This window comes from Sander vitreus, chromosome 9 (genome assembly GCF_031162955.1).
Source record: "Sander vitreus isolate 19-12246 chromosome 9, sanVit1, whole genome shotgun sequence".
NCBI lineage: Eukaryota > Metazoa > Chordata > Actinopteri > Perciformes > Percidae > Sander > Sander vitreus.
This window is the reverse complement of record NC_135863.1, coordinates 29,730,799-29,744,469: the sequence shown is the minus strand read 5'-3', so window position 1 is coordinate 29,744,469 and position 13,671 is coordinate 29,730,799. Positions and strand designations below refer to the sequence as shown.

Sequence of the window (13,671 nt, the reverse complement as noted above, 5' to 3'; positions counted from 1 at the left end):
TGGAGGTAGTTGAAAGTCCGTGTTGCCCAGCGACAGCCCCAAAACATCACTGTTCTAGAGGAGATCTACATGGAGGAATGGGCCAAAATACCAGCAACAGTGTGTGAAAACCTTGTGAAGACTTACAGAAAACATTTGACCTCTGTCATTGCCAACAAAGGGTATATAACAAAGTATTGAGATGAACTTTTGTTAGTGACCAAATACTTATTTTCCACCATAATTTTCAAATAAATTCATTAAAAATCCTACAATGTGATTTTCTGGATTTTTTTTTCTCATTTTGTGTCTCATAGTTGAAGTGTACCTATGATGAAAATTACAGGCCTCTCTCATCTTTTTAAGTGGGAGAACTTGCACAATTGGTGGCTGACTAAATACTTTTTTGCCCCACTGTATATATATATATATAATTTTTTTTAAAGATTATTTTTTTGGGGCTTTTCCACCTTTAATTGATAGGACAGTTAGATGAGAGAGAGGGGGAAGACATGCAGGAAACCACCACAGGTCGGTCAATATATGTGCACCTGCTCTACCCATCGAGCCAACCCGGCCACCATCCAGGATATTTTTGTGTAAATACATTCCACGTGAATCACAAGGATATCAATATCCAGTCTAAACCCTTCCTGCACATGTTTTGCTGAGTGTATCAGGTGCAAAATTCTAAAGACACTTTCTTTACCTTATTATTAAAACAATATTTATCAGCAGCCAACCATATTGTATGTCAGTTCACTTCCCCGTAACAGGGAATCCCCAACACTCTCTCCCTAGGGGAAGAGTCACCCCCTGTACTATATTTCTACACCTCTTGGCAAAGAATCAAAACCACTGCATATTCTTTTGGTGTATGATTCTATGATCTTAACATGTTCTGGAACCGTGCAGCATAGGCAGGGGTGTAGCGCAACATTCTGGACCCTGTACATAGGCCCCTCCACACATTCACATCTATTCACTTTTAACACATAAGGGCCCTGTATGATCAGTCCCCCTTTAACCTCCAGTCCGATGCCCCTGAGCATAGGGTAACATCTGGTTACCATGGTGATCTACCCCAGTTTAAAGTGAGCCTACATCATGATATCGATAAACCTGAGTTAAGATCAAAGATGAGCTGGCTATAACACTAATATTGCACCGTGATACAGGCCCCTGGTAGAAGTCCCTGTTACTGTCAGACATGTGGACATTTTTCAAATGCACAGGATTGGATGTTGCAGTCCTTGGTTACATAATAATAAATTAGCACCTATCAGACTAAAGGAATGATACAACGTCAGGCTCCACTTCACACTTTTGCCCCACTTCCACTGCATGGTACGGCTCGGTTTTCAAATAGCAAAAGTTGTGGTCCTTTTTTTTGGTATCACCTCGGTCGAGGTTCCAAGTGGGCTGAGCCGATACTAGAAGGGGGAGTTCACCGCAGACAGCTGATTGGTCAGAGAGAACCGTCACTAGCGCCACACAGGACAAATAAACAAGAATGTTTTCAGCCCTGATTTAGGGATTCAGGGAGTTTGTTCCACAGGTGAGGTTGCAGGAGAACTAAACGCTGCTTCACTTTGTTTGGTCCTAGTTCTGGGAACACACAACAGACCTGTCCCGGAAGATCTGAGGGTTCTGGAAGCTTCATTGGGAACTCATAAATCTGGCATGTAATTTGGTCCAGGGCCATTCTGTGCTTTATAAGCCGCAGGTGATACCGTCAGCAGACCTAGGGGATATCTCGACCTGCAGCAATGGTAACACAGGCTAGCAAGCACTGCGTAGCCAGATATAAGCCAGGAAACTGGGAATCTGTGAATCGATAGAGAGAAGACCAAAGTGAGCGTCTTGCAAATGGCAAAGCTTGTTTATTTCTGTGCTGCGCATGAACAGAGCTGATAGCTACGATCTCCCTAATGCAGGGGTCTTCAACGTTTTTTAAGCTAAGGACCCCTTAACTGAAAGAGAGACAGATCAGGGACCCCCCCACTATGTATATTGTATAAAATAAGTTGCATATTAAACTGTAGGGCCGCCTTAAGCCTTTATACACATCTTTTTAGTGGATAGAATATTAAGCTATTAAAATAATAATTGTTGGCATGATTTTATAAATGATCTTTTATTGTTAAATGTGGCCCAGTGAATCCTTAGGATGAACTGTATATGTGGATGACTACCTTAGTGACTACCATACCTATAGGCCAGTAGGCCAAGCATCAGTGAGTTTTTTCTTTACAAATAGGCTAATTACATTACATTACATGTCATTTAGCTGACGCTTTAATCCAAAGCGACTTACAATTAAGTGCATTCAACCTTGAAGGTGCAAACTCCAGACAACAAGTAGTAAGTGCAAGTATTAGCTTTAAATAGGTAATACTACAAAGATAATTACTAATAATATGTTGGATTCACATTTTAATTTTTGAAAAATCTTTCAAAGAATTAACAATTTGGAGGCCCCCCCTGCAGTAACCTTAGGGGTCCTGGACCCCCTGTTGAAATTCAAATGTTCATTTATTTTAATTGTGATGATTATAACTGACAACTAATGAAAATCCCAAATTCAGTATCTCCGAAAATTAGAATATTACTTAAGACCAATACAAAAAAGGATTTTTAGAAATGTTGGCCAACTGAAAAGTATGAACATGAAAAGTATGAGCATGTACAGCACTCAATACTTAGTTGGGGCTCCTTTTGCCTGAATTACTGCAGCAATGCGGCGTGGCATAGAGTCGATCAGTCTGTGGGACTGCTCAGGTGTTATGAGAGCCCAGGTTGCTCTGATAGTGGCCTTCAGCTCTTCTGTATTGTTGGGTCTGTCGCATCGCATCTTCCTCTTCACAATACCCCATAGATTTTCTATAGGGTTAAGGTCAGGCGAGTTTGCTGGCCAATTAATAACAGGGATACCATGGTCCTTAAACCAGGTACTGGTAGCTTTGGCACTGTGTGCAGGTGCCAAGTCCTGTTGGAAAATTAAATCTGCATCTCCATAAAGTTGGTCAGCAGCAGGAAGCATGAAGTGCTCTAAAACTTCCTGGTAGACGGCTGCGTTGACCCTGGACCTCAGAAAACACAGTGGACCAACACCAGCAGATGACATGGCACCCCAAACCATCACTGACTGTGGAAACTTTACACTGGACTTCAAGCAATGTGGTTTATGTGCCTCTCCTCTCTTCCTCCAGACTCTGGGACCTTGATTTCCAAAGGAAATGCAAAATGTACTTTCATCAGAGAACATAACTTTGGACCACTCAGCAGCAGTCCAGTCCTTTTGTCTTTAGCCCAGGCGAGACGCTTCTGACGCTGTGTCTTGTTCAGGAGTGGCTTGACACAAGGAATGCGACAGCTGAAACCCATGTCTTGCTTACATCTGTGCGTGGTGGTTCTTGAAGCTCTGACTCCAGCTGCAGTCCACTCTTTGTGAATCTCCCCCACATTTTTGAATGGGTTTTGTTTCACAATCCTCTCCAGGGTGCGGTTATCCCTATTGCTTGTACACGTTTTTCTACCACATCTTTTCCTTCCCATCACCTCTCTATTAATGTGCTTGGACACAGAGCTCTGTGAACAGCCAGCCTCTTTAGCAATGACCTTTTGTGTCTTATTGAGGGGCGTTCAAGAGCCAACAGAGTGCAAGGCTGAACACCTGGAGACCTGCACTCACACTCACACTCACACACACACACACACACACACACACACACACACACCACTACATTTACTATGTTTAAAGTAGAGGAGCTGTCGCTGTCATCGCGGGAACTTGGGTGAACTAACATATGTTACCATGTAACTGAAGTGTGTGAATAAACCTTGTACTGCTACTAAGCATTATTGTCAATTTGCCATGAAATGGTTCATTATAAGTTGTTTATATGTGGTTTGTATGTACATTATAAAAAATGCCATCTGAGCAATAGATTATAGTCACACTTAATCAAACATGACAATTCCTTGATGACATGTTCCACCATGTGAATGTTGTGTGGGTACTGGGATTGACCCTGGATTTTCTCTCCATGTGATAAGACATTTTCAAACATCTGTTCTTCGTGGTAGTGTGGGTCTCTGTCGCTGTGTGAGGAACACTGCTATCTGCTGGTGACTGCTAGTTCTATAATTAGGAGCGCCGACCAAAACACGTATTGATACAAGGAAGATAAAACTTACACTGTGACATCATGTAACATTTTACTCTGAGCAGCTTTCCTCACACTGACCAATCACAGAACACATTTGAACAGTAGATGAGTCCATGTAGGTACTCTGGGGGTTGGTGACAGTGGTGTCACAATGTCTTTTAACCACAGCTCTTTTCCTAACCTTTGCCTTGACAAAACAAACCCACCTCAAGGTATGATGATGATTGTTTTTGCCAAAATCAAACTTTGAAACTCAACTTAACCATGTAGTTTAGTTGCCTTAACCAAACCAAACCTTAACCATAAACATAGCAGATGGTAGAACATATGGGTCATTTTGAAAGTCATTTAGGTGTGAAGGCTTTTTGTTTTGACATGCTGATCCTTGCCCTACTGCTAACTTTCCTATAGATATTTTTTGTGTTTAAAGATCCAGGTTCATATTAGTTTTGGCCAAAGACCTGCACGCAAAATCAAATGTTTAACCAAGATAGACCTTGATAAGGCAGCCGCCAAAATCAACATCAAAGTCCTCAAAGGATGCCATGGGTCCATGTCCCAGAAGATCTTTCAGGGTCACTAACAGCTGCATTCAACCCTCCAGCACCCTAAAGACAACGTTTTAAAAGTCTGCTCAGAGTTCCTGCCTGTCTCAATACAAATATAATATAAAGTGTAGTATTCCTTCAGGTTCAACACAAACACAGTGTCTTTATCGCTGCAGACATGCTGGCTGGCAGTGTGCTGCTGCTGCTACTCTCTGTTCTCTGTTGAAATGTGCCTAATCTGTAACCCCTTACCCAGAAAAACCAACCAGGGTGTCCTGCTTACATGGACATTTCAAAAAACAAATAACTGATAAGATTACTAAAGTATATGTGCATGTGCCCCCACTGTGTGGTTCAGAGTGTGTTTGTGTAGTTTGTGTATAGTGTGAACACACTGGCTACATGCCATCAACTTGATTAGAGTCAACTAGGCAGTCCTATAAACCTGGACCCCATATCTCAACCTCCTGTGCTGCTCCATCGCTGTGTGAATGTGAGTGATGTTTATCTGACGAGCAGGTGGCACCGTGTATGGCAGCCTCGGCCTCCAGTGTGTGAATGGTGCCTGTACGTCTCTGAGTAGTCGTTAAGACTAGAAAAGTGCTATGCAGTCCATTTACAATACTTATGAACCAGAGTACCTCTTTCTGACAAGGCATTTATATAATTATGTATTTTGTGGGCAGTAAACAGTAAATTCTTTTGAGAGTGAGAGGGCTGAAATACTTAACACAATCATGTGTGGATGTGTCCAAGCTTATTTCCCTCTCATCTTTAAACAAAATGGCCAATTTTCTAAACCATTAAACTGTAACTGCTGTCGTGCTGTTCTCCCTCCTCCCAGATAATTCGTGCCTGTCAGTTAGAGCTCCTCTGATTGGAGTAAAAATGTCTCAAAAGCACTACATCCTATACCATGATAGTGTCAATTACTGAGTGAATAGCTACCTACACCTGAACTATGGTTAGCTAAAAATATACAATTTCAGTCATACATCATTTACAAATGCATGAGTGAACAACACATGATATACAGTATTTCACATGATGGCCTCCTGAGGTTTGCTCTTTGAAGAGAAGCTGGAATAGTTGAGCATGTATTACTATATTTTTCTGTTTCAGATCTAGACAAGGGACTTCCAGCTGTGCACAGAGCCATCATCTATTGATACACAAACATCATTTATATCTTTAAAGACGACACAAGGGTTAACCGTTTTGCCAGCAGCGTGTTAGCATTTGAACAAAGTGGTGTGTGTCCACAGTGTTTGCAGACTATAGGTGCAGTTTTGCCTGAGGCGTCTTGGAGGAGCAACACTTAGGTTTTTAGTCCGTGATTTCCCTGCAGGGGAAACAGTTTCTAACATGTTCTGTTTGAACTTCAACTTTACTCTGCAAACAAAAGTGTATTGGGAGTTGCAGCCTGGAAATAAACAACATGAACTTTGCTATTTAAATGTGAAAAGGTGAAATGAAAAACATGCAGCTGTTACTTGCATCTATTCTGAATAAAACCAAAGGATGCAGCCAATGGCCAAGTGTGACTTTGCTCAAGATGCAAGATGTTATACTTGCTACTAATGTAGCCTCACACTTCTATAGTCTTAGTTATGTGAAAGAACAACACAAGAGAAATGGCTTAGAAAGATATTAAACATATTTACAGTTTCTAAGACTTATAGATTTGTTAGATTAGAATGTAGTCTATGAGCTATCATTGATTAAAAAATAATACTATTTATTTGATAAACTATAAAGCCTTTTGTAAAAGAAGTCACTTTAAATGTTGGTACCTGCCCATGTTTGGACATGAGCAGGGCGGACGGAGACTTCCGTAGAATTGGCAGCGGATTTTAAACAAATTAAAATATCTTTAATTTTTTCAATTTGTTTAAATCTTACAATCTTGTCCCATCATGTCCGAGCCAAAATGACTCATTCATTGTACTGCTGCTCTTATGTAGACCATGTTCATGAAATGAAGCTGGGATGCAGCTGACATTTCCTTTAATTAAGCTTGCTGTTTGTATAGTGCCAGAAAAAGGTTGACAGGATAAAAAGTGTGTTTCAGTTGCACTGCTCTGGTTAAAGTCTCTGTTTGTTCTTTACTTTGGCAGCTCTGCGGTTCTGTCCTCATGCTATGCCTCTTCAGTTTCTTATCACATTTATCCTTTATCCCTCCTCTTGTTTTGCACTCCACCTCCCTGTCCAGGTCTATATAACCCTGTCCCCATCCTCTACCTCTCTATTTTGCACCATGAAGGGATTTCACATCGTGGTGCTGCTGTCCTCGGCCATGCTGCTGGTCAGCGCTGCTCCGGCTCTGGAGCTGGTGACATGCAGCAAGGACAGTGGAGCTGTGGCTGCACGGCTGACTATGCATCGCATCAACGAGAACCATGGCCACGGCTACAAGTTCAGACTCCAAGAGATCCAAGGCAACAAAGTGGAAACGGTATGGAAACCAGAAAAGAGCAGTGACTGAGCACATTTTCTCTTCTAATTCAGCCTGGTCTCACAGAATTCCGTGAAATGATCACAAACTGTTAACACCGCATTACGTGGTGGTGGCACTGGAAACTGGGAAAATTCTGTGTGGCCACCACGGAAAACAATGCCAATGTAAAGTCAATGAGAAGATGATGTAGCATTGAGAGCGACTACGGTAGCGAGTAGTATGAAAGGCCGAAAATCTGCATAGGGAGGTTGGTTGGGTTGGTGGATGGGTCAAACAACACAGGACTTTCACCTAGGAGACTGGGGATCGTGTCCCGCGTGGCACGTTTCCTAAACCCAACCGTCGCTTTCTTCTTTTACTAAACCCAACCATCTCGTTCTTTTTTTCCTAAACCCAACCGTGCCATTGTTGTCCCGCATGTCAAGGCAACGTAAGCCCACCCACGACCTTATACTTAACTCAAGGGGCCGTGTTCATTTCACAGAATTCTGTGAGATCAGGTTGGCTAATTAGTCCAACGGAGTATTTCCATTTTGGAAGACTTTATTCATATTCTTAAAATACAGCTCACAGGGAAATGTTTGTGTGTGTGAATGATATGTAAAATGTCAAATTAAATATAGTATTGTATGAATATACAGTAGTATGAGTATAATATATAATAAAAAATAGTACAATATATAGCAAATATACGGTATAATTGAAATGGGTAATCAAAAAACAACCAGAAAACAAGTCATATCTCTGTGTTTGTCTTATTTTGTTTTGTACTGTTTGTCCGACGTGCACGTGTACATGCACAGCCTGGACTGCACGCTGAGACAAAGCAAAAGTTATTTAAGCAAATTTGAAATTTGGCAATCGGACATAGCAATGTGGTCAGGCTTTACTGCTACTACAGGTTTCTTTTCAGTTAACAATTGTCAGCATTTAAATGTAATAAAGTCATTTCCAGATGCCTCATTTTATTATCTGGTCTTAAATCGGGCAGAAGAACCATATGTTTACATGATTTCAGCTTTGCCTGACAGGACATGATGCTTGCAGCAGGGAGGTGTGGGGAAATTAAAGCAGGCTAATCATAACGCCTCAATAAATGTGATTACGCTCTTACTCTGTTGTTTGCAGGTGGACGGAGGCTGTAACCGCGAGCTGCAGTTGAAGCTTCTGGAGACAGTGTGCCACGTCATCAACCCCAAACATTTTGAGGACTGTGAGATCCGTGGAGAGGGCTCAGCGGGTAAATGCTAAACAAACGTTTGCTTAATCCATTTCTTTTATACAGTCAGAGCCCATTACTTAAGTTGTTATACGCTGCTGACATGATCAAACTGAGCTTTTATGAAGACAAAAGTGGACACAGACGTGAGGAATCAGCAGAGAGAATGGGGAGACACTAAGCTTACGATATGTCGACCGTTACGTGTTTTAGTTTAACTTACCGACATATAGTTAGCCTAAAACTGACATTGGGATATTTGACTTGGTAACAACATGCTTGCTGCAAACGTTAACGTCGGACATAACGTTAGATTAGTGTCAGGATCCCCCAGTCTCCCCATTGTCCCTGCTGATTCCTCACATCTGTTTCCACTTTTGTCTTCATAAAAGCTCAGTTTTTCGGGTCGGCAGCTTATAAAAAAAGTTCTGGGTTCTTACATTGTGGAGGAGGAAACCTTCACGCAATACAAGTCAATGGAGAACGGAGAGTTGTTTTCCTCCACGGTGGGCGTGGCGTTCAGAGTATGACGTGATGTGCTCTGTCTCTATTAGCCCTGTGTCACATTCATCTACAGCCAGATGGTGGACAAACTGATTTTGACATCTTGTCTGTAATGGAGAAGAAGTGAGGTTCTACAGTGAAATGTTGTCTGTCTCTGTTTCTCTGTAGGCGGTGATGGCTAACTGTACCGTAAAGATGAGCATTAGAAATACTGACACCAACATCACCAAGTATGAGTGTGACACACGACAAGGTGGGCTTCTCTGTCATGTATCAGACTTTATTGCCAAACAGAACATTGATAATGGACACTTTTGCAGAAACCCTGGACCTTGGATGGGGTTTTTCTTTTTGTCACATCCAGTGTACCTTTTTACAATCATTCATTTCTACGATATCTGCACCTGGCATCTGTAGCATGGTTAAGGTTAGGCTATGGCAAATGGTTACTGCTTACTTTACTGATGGCCTGGGGAGGACTGCAGACAAAGTGTGATATGACTGCAGCAGAGGTCCATCCAAAAATCTGAGCACTGTGCTGACAGCTCCGTCCCAGACCATTTAATTTGATAGAGCAACACCTCGGTCTAACAGAGATCTTCATCAGGCATGGTCAAAAATATGGTTGAAGCAGCCAATGATATACTTGGATGTTTTGTTAGATGGAGGCTTTTAGAATCAATCTGATCTTTTTGTTGAGCTGACAACATGAGTCTATTAAACTAATATTTCCTCTACGGCCCGCCCTACTCCTGGGGGAAGAAAGCTTGTTTGCAGTGTCTCAAACCATATCTGGCTGCTCTTGATGCAAATCAGATTAACTGTGGCTAGGCCTATTTACACCAAGCATTAATATATATATATATATATATATATGCTCTGGTGTACAGTGAGAGCAATGTTCTGTACAGGGATATCATGATTTAAATAATTAGCACTAAACTGGAAGTGTCACAGAGCACGCTCTCTCATAACAAGAACTGTGTGTGTGTGTGTGTGTGTGTGTGTGTGTGTGTGTGTGTGTGTGTGTGTGTGTGTGTGTGTGTGTGTGTGTGTGTGTGTATTGTAGAAAAAACCAACCTGGAGATGGTGAGGATTTGTCCTGACTGTCCCACACTGCAACCACTGAACAGCACTGAAGGTCTGAAGTATGTTAATGAAGCTGTGAGCAAATTCAACCAGAACACCACCAACCAGCACTACTACATCCTGAAGGAAGTGGGACGGATCAGACTTGGGGTAGAGAGAATCTCTCTCACACACACACACACACACACACACACACACACACACACACTCTTCTGTTTTGTGTCATTATATAACAGAGAGACGGGTTCTAGCAGCCTAAACATCACAAAATAAATGTTTGTATTAGGGCTGTCAATCGAGAAAAAAAAAACTGAAAAAAGTTAATCACAGTCACGGGCTGTGATTAACGGGAAGAGGTTGGGGTCAAACTTGATAAAATGATTACTTTGCATAAAAATATAACGCTTTATTCAGCGCATGCGTTAATGCGTTGACAGCCCTAGTTTGTATATATGTTTGTGAATTAATGCTGCTCAGTAATGTCTGTAATCTCCCATCTCACCTTCTCTTTCTCGTCCTGGCTCAGTACATGTTCTCTGCAGGGATGGCCTACTATGCTGAGTTTGCCCTTGTGGAGACTAATTGTCCAATGGGAAGCAGAATCAATCCAGAGGCATGCAAACCCCTCTGCCCCGACAGAGCTGTAAGTACACACACACACACACACACACACACACACACACACACACACACACACACACACACACACACACACACACACACACACACACACACACACACACACACACACACACACAGTGCGTTTCACTATCTTTGTGGGGACCTGTCATTGACATAATGCATTCCCTAGCCCCTTACCCTAACCTTAACCATCACAACTAAATGCCTAACCTTAACCCTTACCCTCATCCTAACCATAACCTAATTCTAACCCTAATCCTAAAACCAAGTCTTAACCCTCAAACAGCCCTTTAAATTTGTGGGGTCCAGCATTTTGGCCCTACAAAGCTGTCGGGATCCCACAAGTATACTGTATTCCCGGTTTTTGGACCCCACGAATATAGTTAAACAAGAATACACACACACACACACACAAAAGCTTTGGAAAAATTCACAGCCACAATTTGACATGTTATGTACTGAATTTAAAAGAGACTATGATATGTTGAGCTTTACTTTCATGGGGAGATTTGATGAGTGAGCTCTGGTTGCCTTTGGTTCTCTTGGTCTCTTAAACCTCATTTATACTCGCCTGGCCACCGAGGCGCGGGCCTCTGGAGACGGTGCACGAACTACGAGCATGCACGGAGATGTTTATCCTTTACGCATTGATCATTGCAGTATTCTCCAAAACACCAGGGGGCCTAAAAACAAAATAGTCTGTGAATAAGCAAGAAGTAGCAGAGAAGTAGAGAGCGGAGGTAATAAGGAAAGCAGGTTGCCTGGCATCAGCAGGAAACACATTCATGATAAACACCGCCGTACCGTCGTTTATCTCCAAATCTAAACTAATGTCTGCCTCTAACACTGTTAAGAACACTCTTCCCATGAAGAGGTTTTTTTAGCTTTGACAAAACGATCTCTCAAGGTTTTCCACACAAAGTAAAATGCTTCTTCTTTTCTCTGTGTGGTGTCTCTCCCCAGACCACTTATTTAAGGCTGTTTGACTCTCTGCGATCTGTAAATGAAGAATCATGCAGATGTTGGTAGAGCGAAAGCTGATCGGCCAGTCCTCCAAGCCGAACATGTTGAAATTAGATGCACTGACTTGCGGAGCTGTGTGTGTGTGACAGCTGGAGAAAGATCAGAACTTTCACATGTGATACCAGAGACCATCTTTGAACGGAGACAGAGGTGACCATCTCCAAACATTATCATGTCACCTATTACTTGTCATGTGAACTCTCCATCAGTTGATGAAGATCATGATGTGTGGTTGAAATCTCTGAAAAAAGCTAGAATGTGGACCTTGAGTTGAGTTTTTTTTGTCAAAGTACGTAAAAAAACATTGACAATCATGTTTTTTCTTACTTAACATTTATCATATTACTTATCGTTACAAAGTCTGACGGATCTGTACAGTAGTGTGAGTCCAGGATCAGAGTTGTTTTGAAGGACAAGTAACAATACGACTGAGTGTGATGTTGAGTTCATCAGTTTCTCTCTCTCCTCTCTTCAAAGCATCATGCTTTCTGCAAGTCAACTTACTTCAGGTCAACCGGACTCCAGTCAGTTGAGTGTGAATTCTATCCCCCATCGGTGAGTCCACATCCTAATCATATGCATTCACTTAATCTACTTCATGCTGAGACTGATCTGACTATCTTTCCAAAACTCCAGTTCTTCTTTTGGAATGTCTTGCTATACTTTACATTGTTCATTAGTCCTTTACTCATATTTTTTCGAAATGTGCAGTTATATACAAATATACTATGAAGAAATACACTTCAACTAACTCTGTTGGCTCTGTTCTGAACAGAACACAACTGCCCTTGGCCCTGGTGAGCAAGAGCCCGTATGCAGGCATCATGTGGGTGGCCATCATCCCCATGCAGGCAGTGGCAGACCTCTCCTTGGTCCCCGTGGCGGCGATGGCCATCCTCCCCTTGTAGGCGGTGGCCCTCCTCCCCATGCCAGAGATGGCCACGGTGGCCCTCCTCCCCATGCCAGAGATGGCCACGGTGGCCCTCCTCCCCATGCCAGAGTTGGCCACGTTGGCCCTCCTCCCCATGCCAGAGATGGCCACGTTGGCCAACATCATGACAGCGATGCCCGCATTGACCACCATCATGACAGCGATGGCTACGGTGGCCACCATCATGCCGGCCATCCTGACCAAGAAAAGCAGCATCATAGGCCCCCATTCGGTTCCAAACACCAATTCCATGCCTGGCATCGCTTCCATCGCTGCCGTGGATCGGACCCAGCTCTCCACCCCATTTGCCCCTGGCCTCGTACTTGGCGCCGCCCCAGCCCCAGAGGCGAGGACTGAGATACACCGCTTAGACAACCATAACAGTCTACCAGAAAAATTCTGTAACAGTCTCTAATGTATACAAGAAATAGAACATATTACTAAACATGTCAAATAAACAGTCAAGGTGTAAATTTCTTTCATTGACCTGCCTTCAGCTCATACATAAAGCTTTCTTAATATATTTTTTTTTAAAGCAGCCTTTGTGTACAGTAAGTTCTTTTAAGGTAAAGTCCACACTAAACGATGTATGTTGAAACCAGCTAGTTTGATACTAAAGCTGTGTTAATGTTTGGTTTCACCACAGAGACGCGAGGTTCATTTTAGTTACAGTGGCTCGATAGTGTTTTTTGCCTCCAACGGCGCCTTCCAGGCAGCTAACGCTAACCTTAACCCTAAACACAACCATTGCCGAGCTGCCTGGGAGGAGACGTTGGGGGCAAAAAACACCAAAGACCGTTACAGTGGCATAAAGTCAACTAAGGGACTGTTTGTTATTTATTTAAGGGGTCACCGGAGGAGTTTTGGGATCTTTCATCAAAATAGACTTGACCCTCCCTTCGCCAGCAATACATTTGGGAAAAGAAGCATGACCCTCCTTAACATTTTACTGATGCCTTCTGCACTGGTTCGCACTTGGCAAAGATGTACAGATGCCCATTGTTTTTTTACTGCCATGACATAAATGACTTCCTCTGCTTTCTCTGCTGCTTTTCTTACACATCACATTCCACTGTTATGGTGGCCATTTCAGTAGATTTACTCAC

The 13,671-nt window shown here is 42.5% G+C and overlaps 2 protein-coding genes across 2 annotated transcripts; both read left to right on the top strand.

Moving 5' to 3' along the window:
• Positions 1-6,956: 6,956 nt before the first annotated feature.
• Positions 6,957-8,408, top strand: LOC144522846 (antihemorrhagic factor cHLP-B-like). Its single transcript, XM_078258093.1, has 2 exons — positions 6,957-7,154; positions 8,286-8,408. Exons 1-2 carry the CDS (start codon positions 6,957-6,959, stop codon positions 8,406-8,408), a joined length of 321 nt encoding a protein of 106 aa, XP_078114219.1.
• A 444-nt stretch (positions 8,409-8,852) lies between these two features.
• ahsg1 (alpha-2-HS-glycoprotein 1) lies at positions 8,853-13,025 on the top strand. Its single transcript, XM_078258092.1, has 6 exons — positions 8,853-8,900; positions 9,049-9,133; positions 9,950-10,119; positions 10,496-10,612; positions 12,112-12,189; positions 12,410-13,025. The coding sequence occupies exons 1-6, from the start codon at positions 8,853-8,855 to the stop codon at positions 12,920-12,922; spliced, it is 1,011 nt and encodes a 336-aa protein (XP_078114218.1). The 3' UTR covers positions 12,923-13,025.
• Positions 13,026-13,671: the final 646 nt, after the last annotated feature.